Here is a 21994-nt window from a genome sequence, read left to right as displayed (position 1 = left end):
TTACACGGTAGATCTTAGTGGCTCCAGAAAGGCTGTTGTTAACAGTGTTGGGGGTGTGCGTGTGCATGTATGAATATGTTCAACAGCTGACTCATCTAAAGGATTTAACATTTTAAAAACTTTTAATAACATTTCCAAATAAGAAATTAATATATGCTTAAAATAAACTGTTTTTATACACAAAAGATTGTGGTTGTATTTATTTGCATCTTGAAAAAGTATTTAAGGACTCTGGCCAATAGCGCAGACTAGTTGCTTGCAAAATCTTAGTTTAATGAAAGCTAATTTTAAATGCCATATATGGATATAAAATACACTACATGAAACTGAGGGCATCTTTTCCCCATTTTATTCTCTAATACAACACAGCAATCAGATTTTAAAAAACACCACCACTTAAATTTCAGCCTAGAGTATACTTTATCCAGAGTTAAAACATAAACACTACTGAAAAGAATTTATAATGGACTCAGAAGCAGCAGCATTGATTGTTTTGCAACATTCTGGAGTTCAGCACATTTGTGCAGTACAAAAACCAGGGGAAAAAGATTGTGTGCCTACAGTTGGCCTATTCACAGGCATAGCAGGGCTTTTCTACACCTGAGCAGATAAAGGAAGTCTGTAGGGCACACGTGGCAAATCAAAGGGGTAAAGCGATGCCCCTGAAGTTATTCCTCCAACGCTGGGCCCGCTCAAAGAAATGAGACAAGCAGACTGTAAAAGGCGACTGGCTGCAGCTCATTTGTGTACTTGAAGTAAGCACGTTCCTGTACACGGGTACTTGGCCCTTTCAGACAGAGAGGGGAAGAGAAGTCTGTTGTCCTTAGCACCGTCCTGTCCTCACACACGGAGCCTGGACCAGGCAATTCTCAGCTCCCTCTCTCAGTTCAAGTGTAGTTCCTGGCAGGGGAAATACCATGACAACTAATATGGTTTTCCTAGTTGCAGGGGAAAACCACTTTCTTTGCAGGGGGTAGTATAATGCAGGGAGATAATGATAGCCTCCCACTTTCACTTCCAATGGGAAGATCTCAGCTATATACTGACTATATGGAAGTGGAAGACTCCTCCTTAGCTTGCTTGTGGCCATACGGTTGAAGACAAGCAAAACTTGGGGGCATCTGAACCCCAAGCCTCCAGGCTTGGGCGTACATGTAGGAGTCCCCTCAAAAGATGTGGAAGCATCTGAAGCCCCAGGTGGGGTGGAGCATGCTTGCTGGTAGTAGGGCCACATATGGTTCTTGAATGACTCATGGATTTGGAATGGATTTGGCTGATCTGGCTTGAAACACACACAAAAAATTCCTTACAAAAAAAAGGGAAAAAAAAAAAGAGGGAAGTTTCCAGGCACAGGCAGATTAATGAACGGGCAAGCTGGGCATAAACCCAGGGGCTTCTATCAATTTGGGGTACCAGGATCCTTATCAGCAGGGAAGTGAAAGCCTCAGTTTTAAACATGGCGCCCTTTCTTGGTGCCTAGTTTAAAACGGCAGCTTTCACATTTGCTTCCCTGGGAGCTGGAGCGGGAGCTCTCCACAAATGGGGCTGTGGGGGAAGGGCAAGGCTAGGGTTGGGCCACAAGAGCTGAGCTGCCCCTGGGGGAGTGAGGGCAGACTGGGTGGCACTGCATCTGGGGGAGAGGGAGCAAAACAGGACTGGGAGAGCTGTGCTTCACTTGGCAGGGGGGCAGTTGGGACAGGGCTGTGCCATGGTGAGCTTTTGTGGGCAGCAGAGCTGGGAGAGACTTAGGGGCTACAGCCCCCCCCCCAAATTCATCTTAGCCTCCCCCCCAGTGCTGCTGCCTGCCTGCTCCCCGCCCAGCCCAGCCAGCCCTCTGCATCGGCATGGCTGCGCGAGACAGCTGGGCAGCAGCTCCGTGCAAGTGAGTGTAACAGGGGCCGGGGCGAGGGAGCAAGACTGAGCCACAGGTGGCTCGTGCAGGGAGGGGGCGAGCGGTGGGGCGCTGCCTCCGTGTGATCGGGTTCCGTGCGCGTCTGTCTGTGTCCATGTACCGAGAGTGTAGTGTGCGCACCCGTGTGTACACTCGACTGTAGCAGGGAGAAGAGGTGGGCACGTGCCCCCCAGCCTACGTGGGTCCACCCAGCCTCCCCCGCCATCACCAGGAGGGGGAGCACCTCCACTTTTGTGCTTCCCCAGGGCCCCAGTGCACCTTAATGCGCTTCTGTTCCCAGAACAAAACGAGTGAGGAGACCCCCAGTAGCGATCGTCCGCGCTGAGGCCGTCAGGCCTCCCCTGAGACACGGGCTGGGAGCGGCCCCGGAGCGATGGGCTCGGAGGCAGGGGCTGCGGGAGGCTCCTGCACGAGTCGGTCTGTAAGGGGAGACCATCAGTGCAACATGGAGTGAAGCTCCGGGGAGGTCCCCGCCGCGTCACCCGGAACCGGAGCCGCCGGGTCAGTGATCTGGTGACATCGAGTGTTGCAGCCTTACACGGCCACACAGGTGCCCTCGGTGTCCCCCCGCGGAGCAGAGCGCAGCGCCCGGCACCCCCACAATGCACCAGGGCCCGGCTTCCCCCAGGAGTCTGCACGGGAGCGGGCGGCTCACTTCCGCCAGCAGCGGTCACATGACTCCCTCCTCAAGATGGCGGACAACCTGCCTTCAGAGTTTGACGTGGCGGTGATAGGAACCGGTACGGGAGGCGCCCCCTCGGGGCCGGGCGCGGCTCCCGCCTGCGACGCGGGGCACGAGGGGGGGAGCGGGCCGGGTGCCGGGGCTGGGGGCGAGCGCAGGGCTGCAGGAGCGGGACCGGACAGACCGAGGCTGGAGTCCGCCCCAGGGCCCGGCAGAGCCGCTGTTTTGGGAATGACTGTTCGGAGGGAGGCTGCGACCTGCTGGGGGTTGGGCTTGTAATGCTGAGCAGCCCCCAGCAAGCCGAGAGCAGGCGGACTATGCAAGGCAGCTGGTGCCGCCGGCTCGCTCTGACGCATCTGCTCCTCCTACGCGCATTCAGATGTTGCCTTTGCGCCTTACCAGTGGGCTCCAGAATTAGGTTTTAGATAACAAGAGTTTCTTCAGGACACCTAGTAGATGTTGGTAACTGCCCTTCCCCTCCCCTTCCCTCCCCCCTCAGTCGCTGGAGATTTCACTCGTAGACAGAAATGCCTTCAGTTTTTTGGGGTGGGGATGGGACAGGGTGGAGTATCTTATTCCATATTTTATTGGAACACATCACAAGATAGAGACTGAAAGGACAGCCTGGACACTCCTTACAAATGAGGCTGCTTCTTGCCCAACTGTCTGACCTAAGTAGACTTATTTAAGTTGACTTTTGCTTCACAGAACCTTGTGGTGAGAGTGGCCTCGTTGGAGCTGCTCTTGTAGATGACCCCAGGGAAGTGTTCCTTCCTTAATTTAATCTTTTTTTTTGCCACAAAATGTCTGTCTCTTGAAGGCTCAGATCAAATGTAGTGGTTTCTTAACTTGGCAGGGGAAATACCATGTATCTGTTTCCAAGAAGGCAGTCTTCCTGAACCTCTTCACAGGAGAACTGCTCTTCTGGCGTGGTTCAATACCCTTGAGGTGCAGTGGCTTTAAGCCTAGTTTATGGAAATGGGAGTTTCCTCCCTTGCTTTCTCTGAGGGCCTTATGGCGGAGGGCAATCAAAAGTCAGGGGCATACGAACCCCAAGCCTCCGGGCTTGAACCTACAAGTAGACTGTCCACCAAAGGTTTTGGAAACATCTGAAGCCCCAGGTGCTGGTGGAGGATGTTTGCCAGTAGTAGGGCCAGTTATGGTTCTGGACTCTCGGATTTGGAATTGGTTTTGGCTAATTTGGCCTCGGATACAAATTATATACATTTTTAAATGTCTGTCTGTCCCATCAGTGCTCTTCATGTGACATTTATTAGTTCGCATTTTCCCCACTGGGCCCCAGTCCAAGGCTGGAGCCTGCCCCAGGGCCCAGCAAAGCAGCTGTTTTGGGAATGACAGTTTGGAGGGAGGCTGCCACCTGGGTGGATCCATGCACTTTTGAGGGCCTCCCTGGATCTGCACAGAGTATTTGATTGCAGAATGATGACTTTCTTGTGTAGTTTTTGTTTCCTTTATGAAACATTCAGTTATATTTTTCTATGTTAACTTGCCAACTTGATTTGCATGCATAAAATAGATTGGATTGGTGGAATATACTGGCATATATGCTGTTTTAAAAAATTAGTGAAAAAACACTATCCTGTTGTACTGGACAGATTATTGCTCAGAAGTTTCTAGATTTATTCTGGGACTTGCAAAAATAGTAAAATCTGGACATGTTTCCCCACTGGTGACCACCAATGGTATTTTACTAACTTAACATCTTTGAGTAAATTAAGAGACCTGTAGTATTTTTCCATACCCTGCCATGCAGGATAAAAACCTAATAATGGAGCTGTAGTTGTTTCCATGCCCATTCAGTTATCGGTGAGGGCACTATTGCTCAAGAGAGAGAGTGAGAGGAGATCATAGAAGTTTATATCAAAAGCATATTAATTTCTTGCTGAATATTTATTTATCATCCAACAATGCGTCAAAACATTTCCTTTAGTTCAGAAACTTTCTCACATACTTTGAATAAACTGTCATAGTGGTGCTCAACCCCTGGACTGTGAGGCCTTGTCATTCGGCCTGCCAGAACCCTCCATAGGTTTGAAAATGTAGTTTGAGGGGGAAGTGGTCACGTCAATTGCTGTGACTTCCAGAGTTGTGGCAATTAATGCTGCCACCATTCTCCCTCCTTCACATTTGCAGACCTATATATTTGCTGACATGGCTCCAGATATCAGATCACACTGGTGAACAGGGTTACTCTGTGGTTGGATCTGGTGGATGGGCACACAGAATCATGCCTCTGGACTGACCCCTGGACTGATGCACTGATGGCACATGGGCTCTGGCCATGTTCCTGCCACCTGGTCTGTGAGGCTAGAATATTGAGCACCACTGAACTATCATATTTACATATCTGAAGTACAAAATAAAGCAAAAAAGTAATTTTAAAGTCATATCAATGTTAGGGGGATGGGTTCAATTGGGAATGTATGTATTGATTTAACCTCAGCAAAACATTATAAACCTGTGTAATTTAAATGGAGTTTTATCTTTTCATGATTACCTGCATATAGAAAAGGGGAGGAATCAAACTGCATAGCTATTAGTTTTCCCCTCAAGCTGTCCATTTTTGTTAGATTGAACTAGTCAAAAAAGTTTTAAAAATTCTAGAATTGAGTCTTTAAGGTTTAGACATAGTAATCTGGCTATTAACCACCAACTGCTTTCAAATTCTTACTAGATTTTCTTTAATTTTAGAAAAAAAGAGTGTTTATAATATATACTGCCTAGCAAAAATAAGCCGATAATTCAAATGTTGAACAAATACAGACAGTGCAACTTCCAGGTTAGAGCTGTGCTGTTTCATTGAGGCATAACAAAGCAGCCAGGTGGCTGGGGTAGCAGGATGCATGGGGCAGCAGCAATTTCCAGCTGCTACTAGTGCTCCTGTGACTGTGTGGCTGCAGCAAAAGTTGATATTCCACCTGCATCCCCCCTGCCAGAACAGTGCCTGGGGCATCTTCTGAGTTTACCCTGCCCTAGTTACACTACTGAGTAGTCTATATATTTAATGAGCTTACCCTCTTAAAAGAAAATTCAACTAATCAATCAATACACCTACCGTAAGTTATAAAAATATTTCAGAAGTAAAATGTTGAAAATATTTGTGAGTTTAGTCCTGCTGACAAGCCTAAAACAGATTCAAGGCTCCTATATACAGGGAGGGTGTTTGTCATCAGTTCATCCCTGTTTTCTGTTGAAATCATCATCCTGTTTCTGACAGTGATCGCTACTGGATGCATCTAACACATCTACATGTTAATTAATGAGACTTAAATACTCCACATTTAGTTTAGTACTACATTTAATGAAGTATTAACTGAATGTGCAGTAACTAAAGTTACTGCGCAGTAGCACTGGCACAGTTATTTAGTGATGCTTATTGTGCATTAGCCTAATAACACTGCACATGATAGCATGGTTTTTGCTGTGATGCTACTGTGCATAGTCATTGGGTTAATGGGCAGCGAGCATCTCATGTAGATGTACCCAGTGATTCTGAACCAGAGTGCCTTGAGATCCTTTTAAGGGTTCTGCCAGGGTGCCACACAATGTTAGTGTTGTGAGGTGTGCAAGTGTGATTCACAAGATTAACCCAGAGATTTCAGCTATGAATCCATAAACGTGGGCTCTCTGAGTTCTTTGCAACAGAAAAACTGCTCTATTATTTTTCTGTAGGCAAAAAATAGTGGAAGCTAAGAGCTGACTTTTTTCCAGGGATTCTGGGAGTCTAAAATGTTTGAGAACCACTGTTCTAACATAAGGTGCAAAAAAATAATCTGCTTCATCACCCCACTGCTCTCCAGTTAGCTCCTTTTTGTTAACTTTTCTATGAAAGTTTATGCTTTGAAACATAAGGATTGACAGCTCATAATTTTTCTCATTCTATGGCAACTAATGCATGTAGATATATAAAGTATATAGGGGAAATAGCCAGTTGGATGTTGCTTATTTTAGCTAGCTTCCCTTTCCCTTAGATTGGGTACTTGCAAAGGTATGTGTAGCATATGCTTTGACTTTGAAAATCTTCTCTGCTATACACATATAAAAGCAGAAAAGTTAACAGGTTTTGTTTAAAGGAATACGTACAGTTTCTATCTGACTAATGTAGTTGGGAAGAGATGGGTACATTAATAAAATTAAATCCATCATCTTGATGCATCATGAATAAGTTATTATTCAGATAATCAATATTCCTATGTGTACTTATATCTCTCCACCCATCATTTCCCTGATGTCCTCCCATGGAGAGTCATGCTCTTGTAGAATTACTGTCATGGTTAGATTCAGCTTTACTTATTTCCCTTTTTTAAAGAAGAGTTTTGCTGTCAGGATTTAACCCATTAACTTTTCTGATTTTTAGCCCAAAGTAACAAGATCTCTCCGTTTTTCAGTCTGAGAAGTGGAAGAAAAATATTTTAAAAATCTGAATGACTGATAAGTATGACCAGTGCTTTCTAATGCCCAAGTTTGATAGTGAAGGAAAGTCTGACTCTCTTATTCTCAATCTCCAGAGAAGGCAAATTTCCACTTTAAAAGGAGAGTTTCAGAAAGATGCTAGCACCTGCATGTAAATCAAGCACCAGCCAATCTCTCTACAGGTCCTTCTATGTTATCATACTAAATTCCTGAGCTTTAGGAGATTTCTCTTGAAGTTTAACACTACTTCAGCAAATCTGAATTTAATAATAATGAATTAAAATCAATTATGTTTCCTTCCCATCATATTCTAATGTTTACTATAAAACCCCAATACACAGGAGGAACTATTAAACTTCTACACATGGCAAATAATTTGTTTTACATTTTGCTGTGTCTAGCCTGATGTGTTAAGATGTTTCTATTTCCTTTTGGTTGTATAAAAGCATTTCTCCTAAATGGAAATGATTATACTGTTTGAAAACAGACTTTGACAGTACATAGATGAGTAAGCAGGGAATTTTGTAGCACTTTGTTCCAAGGGTTATGGGTTTTCTGTAAGTGAATTAGAATTTGATGTAGTTTTTAGGCAAAGGCTATGTTTTAAGTGATAAGCTGACCTGCCATTAAGGAGAAGGGTAGTCCTTGTTTAATTTCTAAACTCTGTTTAGTTGTTTCTACAAAAATGTAAAAGTACAGTGAAATATGAAAAATCATCTCCCTTTGTATCTCTTCAGATTAAAAATAAAACGAGATCTTATTAATTGCTATTTTTTCCAGAAGAACTTCTGGAAACAATTGCAAAACAATGGCAAGGAAAAATCTATTTAGGTTAGCTTTGTGTTGAACCAAAGAGGTTCTAAACTCTGTAAGTATTTCCTTAAACAAAAATCAGCTAGCCCCAAATGTTCCACAGTATTCATCATGAGTGGGTTGGCTTGTAGAAAAGGTATATTGAAAGAGGAAGAGGATACTGCTCTCAGTTTAGTGTTTGTATGGAAGTGTGGACTGAAGGAGGTATACAGATAGTTGAGTGAGTGAAATCAGCATTTGTCTTGCTGTGGAACATGCATAAAGCAAAGATTCCAAGAAGTTGTAAAAGTTTTGAAAGGCCTTAAAGAGTGCAGCCTGATGTGGAAAGCAGTGGGGGAGTCATACGTAGGATTCAGGTGAACGGGGTAGTACACAATATAATTACAGGAAGACCTTAGTAGATGTGTTCTTTAAATGCCTTGAAGAGGCATAATATAGATTTGTAGAAGAGTGAAAATAATCAAAATCTGAGTTAATGAAGGTCTGAGAGTTTTCACTGAGATGTAAAGTTTTTTGGAGAAAATAGTCTCAGTTTCAGTTGACTTCGAGAATTCGAGAATTCTGTTTGCTTTGATAGCTCTTGCATCAAAAATTGAATTTGTCATATCCTCTGTCTCTACGATGTTTACTGATGTAGTTTTCTTTTTGATTTAATCATTCCTTCTAAATCAATCTCTTTTATATAGTATTTTAGTTAATGAGATCATTTGCAGCAGGAAAGATCATTTTAATGGGGTTATTTAATATTGGAACAGTTTAAGAGGAGTGTGGCAAATTCTCTGTCATTTTACACTTTAAATCAAGGTTGGATGTCTGTCTGAAACAGGCTTTTGTTTCTCAAAAGTTATTGGGCTTCATGTAGAAATTACATGATAAACCTGTGTAACCAATGTTAGGCAAAAGGTTGTACTATATTAGGTAACTTTGTATTCTCTCTAACCTTATAACATATGATTGAAGTTTTAGCATAAATTAGCAAACTTCTGTGCTTGTATGTGAATGCTATGAGGGGATCAGCACTTCAGATACTAAAAAGATTCATAGTTAGTTGTTTTTTAGATTCAACTAATAATTTTAATTGTATAAACTAAATTATAAGCTGTTGTGATTTCATTTTTATAAATTAGGCCTGTGAAACAAGAGTATAGAAGTTGAGTTGGCTTAAAAATTACATTTTTTATCTTTGTACCTGCATTTCAAAGCACTGTAATATAACAGATGTGAAAATATTTTTTATTTAAAACATTACATGGAAAATATTTTTTTTCATGTTTTCATATTTGCTAATATATAACATATGAATGTCAGCATACATACATACATAAGTATGTAAACATATCCAGCAGCTGAACTTTTGTGCCAATCTCTTTCTGCAATGTCCCTCTAAAAAAGGGCATTGGAAAAGATGTATTATAAGATACAGGCAGTCCTTGACTTATGTTTCAAGTTACAATGTTTAGCACTTGCAACATTTATAAATTGACACCCTGTTTCAACTTCCTGATGTCAGTTTTGACTTTACAACACCATGATATGACACCATGCCATGCCAGAGAACAAGTTTGTTGTGTCACCCATCTCCCTGGAGAACATTTGTCCAAACTTCCTTGGACACTGCCTTTAAGAAACCAGCCAAGACTCCAGAAAAACCTGCAGCCAAGACTCCTGAGAAGACTCCAGCTAAGAATCCTTCAAAAAGTCCTGCAGAGTCACCTCAAAGAAGTCTTTCCAAATTAATACGATTGCTATTGTGTTGTAAGTCGGAGGACTGCCTGTATTGTTTTAACTGTATTTTTGGACTTTTCTGTCTGTCTTGTAACCAGTATTTAATGGAGCCATTGCTGTGTAATTGTTCAAAAATATGGATATGTAAGAACTCTTTAAAATATTGCTGAAAACTTGAATTAAAAGCCAGTTGTTAAGTCCTTCTATTATTTCATGGTCTTTTTCTGTTTTTGATTTATACGTTGTGTACATCTGTTGATTTTTAGTTATCACGTTAAGTGGTAAACCTGAATTTGGGCTCATTTAACCTATTTGTCCTGGTGAGCATAGGGAAAACGGAACCTTGTGGTAAATTTGGTCATCTGTGCTTCATCTTATACCTCTTTTTTTTTTTATCTTTCACATAGCTTCAAAAATAATGTTTTCATATTTGTCTGGTAAATAGAAATTTGTGTTTATGTTTTCTGAAAGAATTGGCTTCTATTACCGTAGTTTACATATGCATTTTTTTTAAACAGAGGCGCTATTAAACTAGCTCTGTTAATACGGGAATACCAGGGCTACTTACTGACTGTACGCTAGTTCTAAATAACCAAAAAAGTTTTCAGTACCAGATTGGGAGTAAATATAACCCCCATTTCCTTATAACTGCAGGTATAACAGGGTACAAAACTGCTAACTGTATATTGAATTTTGAGTTTTTGAAGTAAAGATACAAGAAGTATTTTTTGGAGTTCCATTTTTGTCGTAGCTCTTGTACCTTTGTGTGAGCTTTCACATCTTGCAGTTTGAAAATGGTATATGGCTTTATTTTGGCTGAGTTACCCAGTAACAACCTTCCCCTCCTCCCCCTCAAACCCCAATATATTGATGCCGTACATATCAGTAATTCATATGCTAGTACTGACATTTGATCAAATTTGCTCTTTAAAAAAGAGATACTTAGTAAGTTCTAATAGAGAGAATGCAATGTCCACGTTTGGAGGGCATCCTATTGCAAACACTTGTACTCTTGACATTCAGAACTGCTTGCAGGCTTAGCTTTTAAGCATTACACTAGTAGCTCTGCTTATTATAAGGGGATGTGTGGCATTGTAATTACCGAGTTAAAGAGTACCTTCTAAACAACAGCATACAACTGTTTTCTTGAAAGCATTTATATGAGAATGGCACTGTCAGGTATCCAGATTTTACACTTAATGACAGTGCTTTGTCTTCAAACCATGATTAAAAAGGAAAATTCATAGACGGAACATTTTAATAAGGTTGAATTTATGGCAGGAATCATTGCAAGTGCAAAGGTGTCTAACATTGTTGTGCATTTTATTGCAATAGCATAAGTTAAGGATGCGGTGTCATCCTTAACTTTGAATGTCTTTAGTTGGTTGGATTATACCTCAATTTTTAGCATTGCTTAAATGTATCTAGGATATTGCAGAAGGCCTGTGTTAGCTGCTGTTTAAGTTGTAAAATAAAGGATGTTGCTCTCTAAAAGGTAGTTGTATTCACAAGTCTGCCAGTAATTCTCATTTTTTTTTCTAAAAAGAAGTTATTCTTTATAAAAGCAGTCACAGTAAATTTTCTAGTTCTGTGCAATTTTCTTTCCATTCGGGTCTTCTCTGGTTATAAATAACACATGAAATGACTTTCAAGGTAGAAAGCAGGAATCCATTTTGAAATATTCTATAAAATAAAGAGTGATTTATGGTTTCATATGATTTTGGCTGAAAGCATTCGGGCTTTGCCAGGTCATCAAAGTCCTGTCAGGAGAATCTATTATTTATTGTTCGATATGCCGGGAGTGGTGTAAGTACTTTATTTTATGTTTATCTTATGTAAGTATAGTGTTAGGAAAAATCAATTCCAGATACTAATACAGTTTTTAAAATATATCATTGAAAACTAACCTGAATATTATAGATGTGAATTATGAAGCTGCACATCAGAGATCTGATTAAAAAGAGAATTAAGAAAATTAATAACTCCTAATATTTTTATTGCTCCCTGGAACTTTTAAAATGTGCCTAAAATCTTTCTCTGGTATTTCAAATTATATTTTCTGTGCTGATGTTTTGGTTACCTTACTTTACATAAATAAACAGTCACTAATTTAGACAACCAAGTATTTAGAGATGATGATGTAGGGGCTGGTGGGGAGAGAGTGGGGAGCACTAGACAGGTCTAGGCTGTTGTAAGATCCTATAAGTTTGAAATAGGGTTTGTAATGCAATCTCTGTAAGGAAATGGTACTTTAAAATAAGGTATTGGTTTGACCCCAGGATACACTCATTACAATCTAGTAGAGTATCAGTGTACCCAGTTTAAGTATGTAGCCTGGAGACTGAAAAAGTTATGTATTTATCAAACACACTAAAAACAATGCTCATTAATTACAGCAATAGCAAGGATAAAGTTTTTTGCATTTTAAGGCTTGTTATCTTGTTTCTCAGAGTGTCTTATGCCTCTAATAGCCTTGAAATTGACAGGACCTAGTGAGGTGAAGGCTGCTTCAGAAGACCTGGACTGAGCTCTAATCAGTTCCATCAGCTGTGTAGTTCATAGGGTAAAATTAAACTATAAGATAGACTGGGAAGGAAAGTTCTTGTATACATACTTTTATATACTTAAGTTATATGCAGATTACTATAATTAATTAAGATTGGGACCTGTGTTGTGCATAACTTGTTTAACTACATTTTTCTGGTATGCATATGAGTAAAATATGTTGTATTAATTTTTATAAGGGAGGAATAGCTACATTATCTTTACAAATAGGTAACTACCTATCTAATTGCACATCATGAGCAGCGCTCATCACATTCACAATCCTACTTGTTTTTAGAATCTCTAGTAAATAGCCGTATCTTTGCCTTCTCAGCGATTTTTTTTTTTTCTCATGACTGATATTGATGGGTCACTCTGTGCTTTTCAGATACCCTCAATCGTATAAGTGCCTGTTGCCACTGATTGTTCCTTGCTTGCTTTGATGTTACATCCCAAAGTCTTTCCCACAATGAGACTACTGTGAAGAACTAGAGCCGATGGCTTTCCATTTTGGTTCTCATATTTTCTCACTAAAAATTCTGGTGCTAACAAGGCTGAATTGGTGGCACAGTAGAGAGTTTGGGATTATTATAGCCTTGTGTGCAGTCCCACAACATCCCAATTCATTGAAGATTTTAACATAACTAAACAAAGTTCTCTCAGTACTTTGAATAGTTTATTTATTCTCTTGGGGAACCTTCTCCTCTCAAGCTCATGTATTAGATATTTATCCAGGATAATGGAGAATCTGTCATTATTTTAATTGCACTGATCTGCCTTTTGTTTAAAATCTATTTTGAGCACTCTGAAACAAATTATGGAAGGGTATTTGGAAACCTCAGTCTGAATTAGTTTAATTTGAAAGACATGTTTGTCTAGATTTTAAGTAGAAAAGTTGAGACCATTAAGAAGAGGATGGCCTCAAAAGTTGGAAAAGAATAGAATACCAAGAACTTGTCTGTTTTCAAGTCATTGGTGCATTGGATGTGCTCCTGAAAGTGTCCTGAGCAGAAACCTCAGTAATGGAGTTGGCAGCACCAGACACGTGCTGTGGATAGGCATTATATTTGTGCTGGGAGAAAAGCCTTTCTCCTAGCACAAACAGAGCACGTAGATCTGTTCATTTTTGTGAAAGAGAACTGGCTCTTTCATGAAAAAATGAGGGCATTTTTAAATGAGGAACATCTCTTTTCTTGCACACCAGCCTGAAAGGCTGTATATTTTTCCCAGTAGTGTATCCTACAATCCTCCATTCTCCAGGAGGGTACTGGCTCCCTGTTAGCCGTGCAAGGGTAGCTGTCGGGGCCCTGAAGGAACCGTGTTACTGCTGAACAGATCTGTGTGACCTTGGGTCTGTACATTGAGTATGGAGGCATTCTCCTACAGCTCCATGCTCAAGTTGTGCGGGAATGGCTTATCCTGCCAATCAGCTGATTTATGGGATGGGATTAGGGGCATTCTCCTGTAGCTAGACCTGTCTTGCAATTCCTGGATGGTTCCAGCCACGGGCAGATCTCCCTGCCACTCCATGCACGGCTGTAGAGTGACCATCAGCCTCACCTCAGTCCCTGAAAAAATCATGGAGCCAGGTCCTCAATCCATGTTTATGCACTTTGAGAAGTTGATTAGGAACAGTCGGCATGGATTCACCAAGGGCAAGTTATGCTTTACCAACCTGGTTGCTTTTTATGATGAGATAACTCGCTCTGTGGAAAGCAGTGGATATAATATACCTTGGCTTTAGCAAGGCTTTTGATACAGACTCCCACAGCATTCTTGCAAGCAAGCTGAGGAAGTATGGTTTGGATGAATTGGCTGGATTGTTGGTCTCAATGGGTAGTAGTCAATGGTGCAGTCTCTAGCTGGCAGCCGGTATCAAGTGAAGCGCCCCAGGGGTCGGTCGTGGGGCTGGTTTTGTTCCATATCTTCATTAACAATCTGGAAGATGAGATGGATTGCACCCTTTGCAAGTTCATGGATGACTCCAAAGTGGGGGTGTGTAGTAGGTGCACTGGAGGGTAGGGCTAGGATTCTAGGGCTAGTGGCCTAGACATGTTGGAGGAGTGGGTCAAAAGAAATCTCATGAGGTTCAGCAAGCACAAGTGCAAAGTCCTGTACTTAGGACAGAAAAATCTGCAGCCTGGGAATTGACTGGCTAAGCAATAGCTCTGCAGAAAAGGACCTGGTGGTTGCTGTGGGCAATAAGCTGGATGTGAATCAGTCGTGTGCCCTTGTTGCAAGAAGGCCAACAGCATTCTGGGCTGCATTAGTTGCAGCCTTGCCAGCAGATTGAGGAAAGTGATTATTCCACTCTATTCTCATTGGTGAGGCCACATCTAGAGTACTGTGTCTAGTTTTGGGGCCCCCCACTAGAAAGCATGTGATCAAGTTGGATAGAGTCCATCAGAGAGCAATGAATATGGTTTGGGTGCTGGGGCACGTGACTTCTGAGGAGTCTGAAGGCACTGGGCTTATTTAGTCTGCAGAAGAGAAGCCTGAGAGTGGATTTAATAGCAGCCTTTAACTACCTGAAGGGTGGTTCCAAAGAGGACAGAGCTGGACTGTTCTCAGCCGTGGCAGGTAGCAGAATAAGGAGCAATGGTCTCAAGTTGAAGCAAAGAAAGTTTAGGTTAGATATTAGGAAAAAACTTTCTCACTAGGAGGGTGGGGAAGCACTGGAACAATCCACCTAGAGAGAGGTAGTGGATTCTTCATCCTTAGAGGTTTTTAAGGCCAAATTTGACAAAGCCCTGACTGGAATGAGCTAGCTGAGGATGGTCCTTCTTTGAGCAGGGTTATGGTGTTCTGAGGTCAGGAAGAATTTCCCTCTTGTTTAACCCATTACTAGTATCTCAGGGAGTTACCGCTCCCTGCACTGTGGGGTGGGGATTGGAAGTAGCAAGGATAGTTCTTGCCCCTTCCAGCCCTGTAGGGTGCAGGGCTGTCCATGGCAGCTGCCACCTTTCAGCAGTTGCTAACCACTCATTGACGGTGTGGTGCTTCCCCTAGCAGGGGAGAGCACAGGCTGTCAATCCCTTAAAGGCAGGGGTGATCCAAGGAGCAGCGCTCTTGCAGGCCCCTAGCTGGAGAGCTTTTCTGTGGGGCCATCAAGCCAGAGGGCTGACACAGAAATTCTTAGTGCTGGAAGTGAGTGCTTGTCCATACTCAGAGTTAAACAGCTAAGTTCTAGTTGTGATTGAAGCATGTACATATATAGCAGTAAGCAGCAATATCATGCCACCTTTCTGTTTCCTATCAGAAAAAAATGTAGAAGGTTTTGGAAGAGTTGGGTCCAATCAAAAAACAAATAAAATGTTTCTTACTTTTATCTGTCTCCTAAGATGTTTGCTTAATGGATGTTAGAGATGATTTCTAAATGTAAATTTGTTGGACATGAATATATTTTTATCTTGGAAAAATAGTTGTTTCAGTATCTTCCTCCTTACGCTGTTAGTCTTTTATGTATGGAGTCCCTTCAGATCTAATCCCTAGCATACTTTTGTCCTAATCAGCTCCCTGATGTTTGAAGGATAAATCTTATAACTGTAACTAATTGGAAGAGAATTGGGATTGCTTTCTTATTTTTTTTAATCCCCTTCATTTGCATTTGTTCTGAGTAGATGTGATGCAGAATTAGTGACATCGGAGAATCTTATTAACAGGCATCCTTAACTTTTGTTTGGAACTTGGCGTCCTTGTGTAAGGTGAACATAACTAGATGATTTAACTGCGTGTGAAAAATAAGTATCTGACTTCTTTCAACCAGAACTGTGTTTAAATCAGAGGTAATCTGTTTTTGCCAATAGCTGGAAAACTGGCTGTTTTTATTTGTCTTACCTTGATGAAGTTTTCTTCAAGCCAACTGAGTCTCAAACAGCTTACATGCGTGTTTTGTATGGGTAATAACACAACTCAAAAGTTGTTTCATCTATGATTGATTTATTCATCATGATTCATCTATTTAATGTCGAATGATTCAATGTATTAATATTTAATGTATTAAAATGTGTGTATGCATACATATACATTTTTTCTCCCTTATTTCTTTGAAACTACTCTTGTGAGGTATTTCACTAAAAAATACTGTGAACTGAAAGAGAACAATTTTTGGTGCAGTCAGAAGATCTAAAGATGCACTGAGAAGAGACCTTAGGAATATTTATAAGTTGTTAGTTATTTTTTAAAGGTGATCTTGTTAAAAGGGGTAGTTTGTTTATCTAGCTATAAACCATATTAGGAAGAATTATTTTTATTTTATTTATTTTTTTAAATATTTAATTACAGTTAGTTTTGCCCCTAGATCAGATTGGGCTCACAGTGGACTTCATATCCCAGCAACCCTGCTCATGTGGCTCTGGCTGGTTTCCGTGGAGACCCTAGTAGTGGTGGTGCTTTGACAGCACTGGGGCAGAGTCTCCACTGAGCAGCGTTGGCTGGATCTGCCATTTTGCCCACCCCTGTGCTTTACAGTTCAGAAAAACTTCTAAATGAACAATAAAATAGACAAATACTTATCTGTGATAATTCTATCAAATATAAAGAAGCTTGTTGGGCAGCTGTGATGCTGCCGTACAAATGTTAATGTGTTAGGTTTGTGATTTCATTAATTTCTGCTGCTTTTTTTTTTGTGAAAGATGATGAATGTATATGCTTGCACTCTTTGTGCTACCAGTTTTAAAATTGATTTTTTTCTACACCGAGCACAAAAGTGCAAAGTAGTATTTAAGTTACCCTGTCAGGTTATTTCAACCACGAATTAAAGTTTTGTGAGGGGCTTTTTAAAAAAACAAACCAAAAACATCCCCACCCTTATATATTAACTAATCCAACCTGGCAAATAAAAATGTGTGGAACAGCCTGCCATCGGAGGTGGTTCAAGCACCTACATTGAACACCTTCAAAAGCAAATTGGATGCTTATCTTGCTGGGATCCTATGACCCAGCTGACTTCCTGCCCTTTGGGCGGGGGACTGGACTCGATGATCTCCCGAGGTCCCTTCCAGCCCTAATGTCTATGAAATCTATGAAATGTCTACAGATATATCCACTTCTCTAAAATATACATCAAGATGAGTATTTATTTTCCATCAACAGTGCTGCCTTAACCCAAGTCATCATCCATGCAGTCTAAGAGCCTTGTGTTCTTTCAGTCTCTGACGGGTCCTTTATGTTTCAGTCATTAAGCTTTTGTATTTTTTCATCTCTGTATGTAACCTTCTTAATAATTCACCCCCTCTTTTCCCTCAGAATGCTGTATAATACATATCTGACTATCTTCTACTTAGCTCTGCTTTTAGATTTCAAATTTATTCCAAGTGTGATCTTTATTTACTGTTAGCTCATATAATTTGCACTTTGCTCAGTATTCAAATAAGTTTCTCAAACTTTATGGTTTGGAAGCATCAAATTCCAAGGATCTCCACCAAATTTCTAAGTAAGTATCTTTTTTCCTTCTTCCCTGTAGAATATTGACTTGGTACAATTTTTCCATTAATAAAACTTCCTAGACTTTTTGGAACTAGTTACTGATTTGAGGAGTGTCACTTCTTTCAGGCTGCTAGAATTATCCAGTGAGCTACCCCAGAAATTAGCTGCTACGATGTCAGAAGTTAACATACTAGCAAAATTTATTGCAGTAGGTTAGTTGTGTAACCAGAAGATTGCAGTGTGGAGTGTCCTGGTCTTAACATTTCTTTGCTGAGAATATATTTCCCTTCAATCCTTTATATAACAAAGGGGCCACTAGTGATTTATTTAATAGATATAGTGGAATAAATTAAACATTTAAACCCCTTGCTACAAAAGGCTTATGTAGTTTGGTACAAGCATATATCAGTTACACAATTGAAAAATCCAGTTTATTTTGAGAAATACACTTCAGCACTTATAGAGTTGTATTTATTATGTAAGCTTGCTTGGGGCTTGGAAATTGTTGATTTTAATTACTGTAAAGAGCAATATGTATCTGTAATATTATGTAATATATGGCAACTAATCAAAATAAATGTAACACATGGAAGCCTGAGCATAAACTTAAATTAGGCAAATTGTATCATTTTTGCTTTAGCAAGCTTTTTCCTTTTAAAAAAAAAGTGCAGATATTTGACTGGACAGCACTCAGAACAAGACAGGAGAGCCTGAAATATGAAGAGGCATCTCATTTTCATTTCTTCCTGTGTAACGAACTAGAATTGGAACTGGCACCTTGATGAGGGGCCCATGTAGTCTATATTTTTGAGGGAGCTGTTTAGATTATGTCCATTTTTTCCCGTATTTTTACTTATGAATCATACTATTTTTAGTGAAATTGCAATTAAAGCTAAATCTCTTTTGTAAGAGAATCCACAAATCCAGTAAAATGTGTGTGACCCTACTTGCAGCTCGTTTTTATGGGTCTGGGTTGGCTGAGAGTTGGCACACCCCTAAACACACATTGAGATTAATTTGCCTCCTGCAGCTGCAGAAAGATTGTGACTGGATTTGCTCTTTAGAACAAGAAGAAAAGAAAAAGGAACCAAAATCTGTATTATTCTTAGTCTTGATTTATTAGATTCTAAGCTTATACTTGGCCTCTTTCACTAGAAATTCCCTGTTCCAACGATGCTGCGTCAACCTCCTGTGTAGTTTGTCTAAACAGGTGCCTCTTGCAGTGCCGATTTGAGGTTAGAAAATTCTCTGGATTCAGAATCGTTTTTGCAAGAGTTTCCTAGCAGTAGCTGCTGGGGGGGCAAAGTCCCTTCATTTATCCCAAATTGCCTGAGGTGTAAGAAAAGAGCAGTGACTTATATATACCACTATGTCACAGCTGCAGCTCTCCCTAAAACTATGGAAAGAAGGAACTGGTTACTATAAAAATCTTGGGGAGCATGCTTCTTCATGAGTTAATACTTTGCTTAAAGGTTTCCATGGTTGCACATACAAACAAGGAAAACAAAATAGCCCCAGTCCTGGGGGAGCCTATTAGCATAAAGCAGGGCTGTCCAGGTAGGACTGGGTCACATGTAGTACATAAGGGGTTAAGTTGTGACTCCTGGGCTCCTGTCTGGTTGCTGCCCCCCTCCCCCCCCAGCTTACTCCAGCTGCAACAGCAGCCAGAGTTTCTAGGATCCCCCTCCCTTCTCTGACTTCTGCTTTTTGTGCCTGACCTTGGGGTGGGGTGGCAGGGAACTGAAGCTGAGGCCAGGGCAGCCTGGGTGCATGGTGAGAGGTTGCAGGGGGGTGTTGTATTTTGTGCAGCCTGTGGCCCCCACCAATGTGGCCTTTTACTCCCACTGGTGAGGCCCGTGGGATGTGTGGTCCCCAGCAGCTTAGAAATTGTATAGCTCTGGCATAAAGGAAAATCTAGAGTATACTATGGTCATCATGTTGTTTTGACCTGATCACCAGGGATTCTGGTTTTCCCTGAAGAAAACTGCAAATTCTCTGATTAAAATCCAAAATCCATTATTGAAATGATAGGCATCTTACTACCCCCCACAGCCCCCTTGCCCTGCTGGTGGTGTCCCTTATCCCTCCCCATAGCCCCCTGGCCCTGCTGATGTTCCTTGTCCCCCTCACAGACCCCCCTGCCCTACTGGTGCCCCCCAACCCCCACTCATAGGCCCCTGCCTCTCCCAGTCATGCTGGAGGGGGTCCCCAGCTGCCAGGGCTATGGGGCCAGGGACCTGGGTCCACAGCCTCCTGTCCCTGACAGAAGGCAGTGGCTGCTGCAGTGGAGTGGAGCCTGGCTCCCTCCCTGCTGCCTGTTGTGGGCTTGGCGGGGAGTGGGACAGGCTTTCCACTGCTGCACACACTCTGGGGGGACGGGAAACCTGTGCTCCCCCAGATCTGTGTGCACGGAGGTACAGGCTGCCTGCTGTGGGCTCGGGCTCCCACCCTGCTGCCCTCCCCTGGGGCTGGTGCAGCCCGACAAGTGCAACCCAGTACTTCAGGGTATAGCAGGGCTGCGCAGGAAAGCTGCTTGCTGCTGCAAGCTCTGTGCTGCCATGGTGACGTGGCCCCTGCACAAGGGGCAGTAGTGGGGGTGGTGGCGCGGAGTTGTGCCCCTCACTGCTGCTGCGTGCACAGGGGATGCATTGCCAGGGCATTACAGAGCTCACAGCTGGCCAGCAGCTTTCCTTTGTGGCCCTGCTGTGTCCTGCAGTGCCGGGTCACACCCACTGGGCTGTGGAGGCCCTGGGGTGGGCAGCCCGCCCCCCAACCCCACACAGATCTGGGGCACATAGGTCCCCCTTTCCCTGCCCAGGAGTGCACGCAGCGGCAGAGAGATGACCCTGCCCTCCAGACAAACTGCCTGCAGCCCCATCCTGCTCACCGCTGGGGCCCCAAGCCCCACACACTGCCTGGCTGGCAGCAGCCCCAGCCCCACCCCCACCCTGCCTAACTCCCTCCCTCGTTCCTTATGGGGACTTCAGTCTTGCCTACCTCACCTACCTGTAAGCCACTCTCTAGGCTGCCTGGCATATACATCTGCCCCCTGCCTGACCGCCCTCCTCCTACTCCCTCCCAGCCTGCAGAGAGCTCTTTGCAAAACTGCAAAATACATGAGTTTCTCCAGTAAAATGAGAAATCCACATTTTCCTCTGACAAAAGGGGAAGTCCATATCTTCCTCTGTTTTTCTGTGGGAAACGGAAAACCTGGATCCCTGCTGATCACACATGTTTAGTGATGTGAAAAACAGGGAATTTGTAGGGAACCCATCTCCATCTTTCAAGTAAGCATGGTTACAGACAAACTCTGATATGGTTCCTCTGATTAGGGGACAAAGTGGCATGAAATTTCAGTGTTGGATCTGTGTTTCATCAGCAAAACAAATCTTAAGCAGACTTAGCAGGTCTTGCCTGCTCATTCATTAGACTAAGATGACATGCCAAAATCAAGGTTATTGATATTACATTCTTCAACTATTTGAATTCCCAAAGTATGAACACTGCAGTATATCACTTTCAAACTGCAGTAATTGATCTCCCAAGGAACAAGAGGGTGTAAGGGCTTGACTCTGCTATGTTTCTTGTAGCAAAGCATGCCAAAGACAGAACTCTACCTAGAGTTCTGAAGAGGCTTCTTCTAGGAGCCAGAGTTCAGGGTGGAAATGAAACATTTTATCATAGCAATTTTCAGAAATGATTTTTTTTCTTTTGATAATCCAAAGAATATCTGTTTATGTAATATTATATAAACCTTGGATAGGAAATATTTTTAGCTCCACATGCAACAGATATTTCTTGCATGCTGCTTCACTTTTTGGTCTATTTGCCTAATGTTGCTTTCCAAAATACTAACTTGCGGTAATTTATTTGGTAGAATGGCTGCTTTGTAAATCCATTTTAAAACAATCTGTTTTTCAGAGTATCCTCTGCTCAAGGCCAGCAGAGCAAGGATTGCACTGTCCAGATTTTATTTTGAAATAATTAGGATTGTCACCATCACCTATAGCATAATGATGCTTTGTAGTCCTGCTTATGATACTTGTCCTCCAAGAGTAATAAAGTTCTGTAGAGACTGATTTCTTGGAAAAGATTTAGAAGCTGGGGGCCACAAGGCATAGCATCACTTGTCTTTCAGTTATATCTGTCAGACTGCACACTCTTTGTGATTTGAATAATGTCTCTTGTACCAATAAGCTAGAGGACATAGGGCCTCACCATAGGTTTGAGCTCATGGGACTTGTTATTCTATAATCCCTTGCCCTGTTGCCATTGTGTACTTGGAGGGCTACAGTTTGTCAGAAACACAGGTTGGGGATAAATTTAATGTCAGCTTTCAACATCCAAGGTTAATGGAAAACAGACCTCCAACACAGTATCAACTGGATCAAGTACTGAACAATTAGTTATACTCTTGTTACTACAGTTCTGGTCCTGATCAGGCATGCTGTTTTAAT

The 21994-nt window shown here is 42.0% G+C and overlaps 1 protein-coding gene across 2 annotated transcripts in view; it reads left to right on the top strand.

Annotated features, from left to right (window-relative positions):
• The first annotated feature begins 2565 nt into the window (after window positions 1-2565).
• Window positions 2566-21994, top strand: part of CHM (CHM Rab escort protein) — a 145815-nt gene continuing 126386 nt past the window's right edge. The window contains exon 1 of one of the 2 annotated variants that reach the window (XM_090059407.1): window positions 2566-2652. In XM_090059407.1, coding sequence (XP_089915533.1) covers window positions 2604-2652 — 49 coding nt within the window. In that variant the 5' untranslated portion in view covers window positions 2566-2603. The remainder of the gene's footprint in view (window positions 2653-21994) is intronic. The other variant, XM_090059406.1, reaches the window with a different exon arrangement.

This window comes from Crocodylus siamensis, chromosome 8 (assembly GCF_052110815.1).
Source record: "Crocodylus siamensis isolate JL-2025a chromosome 8, ASM5211081v1, whole genome shotgun sequence".
Taxonomy (NCBI): Eukaryota; Metazoa; Chordata; order Crocodylia; family Crocodylidae; genus Crocodylus; species Crocodylus siamensis.
The sequence above is the reverse complement of the archived record's forward strand: the minus strand, read 5'-3'. Positions and strand labels throughout refer to the sequence as shown.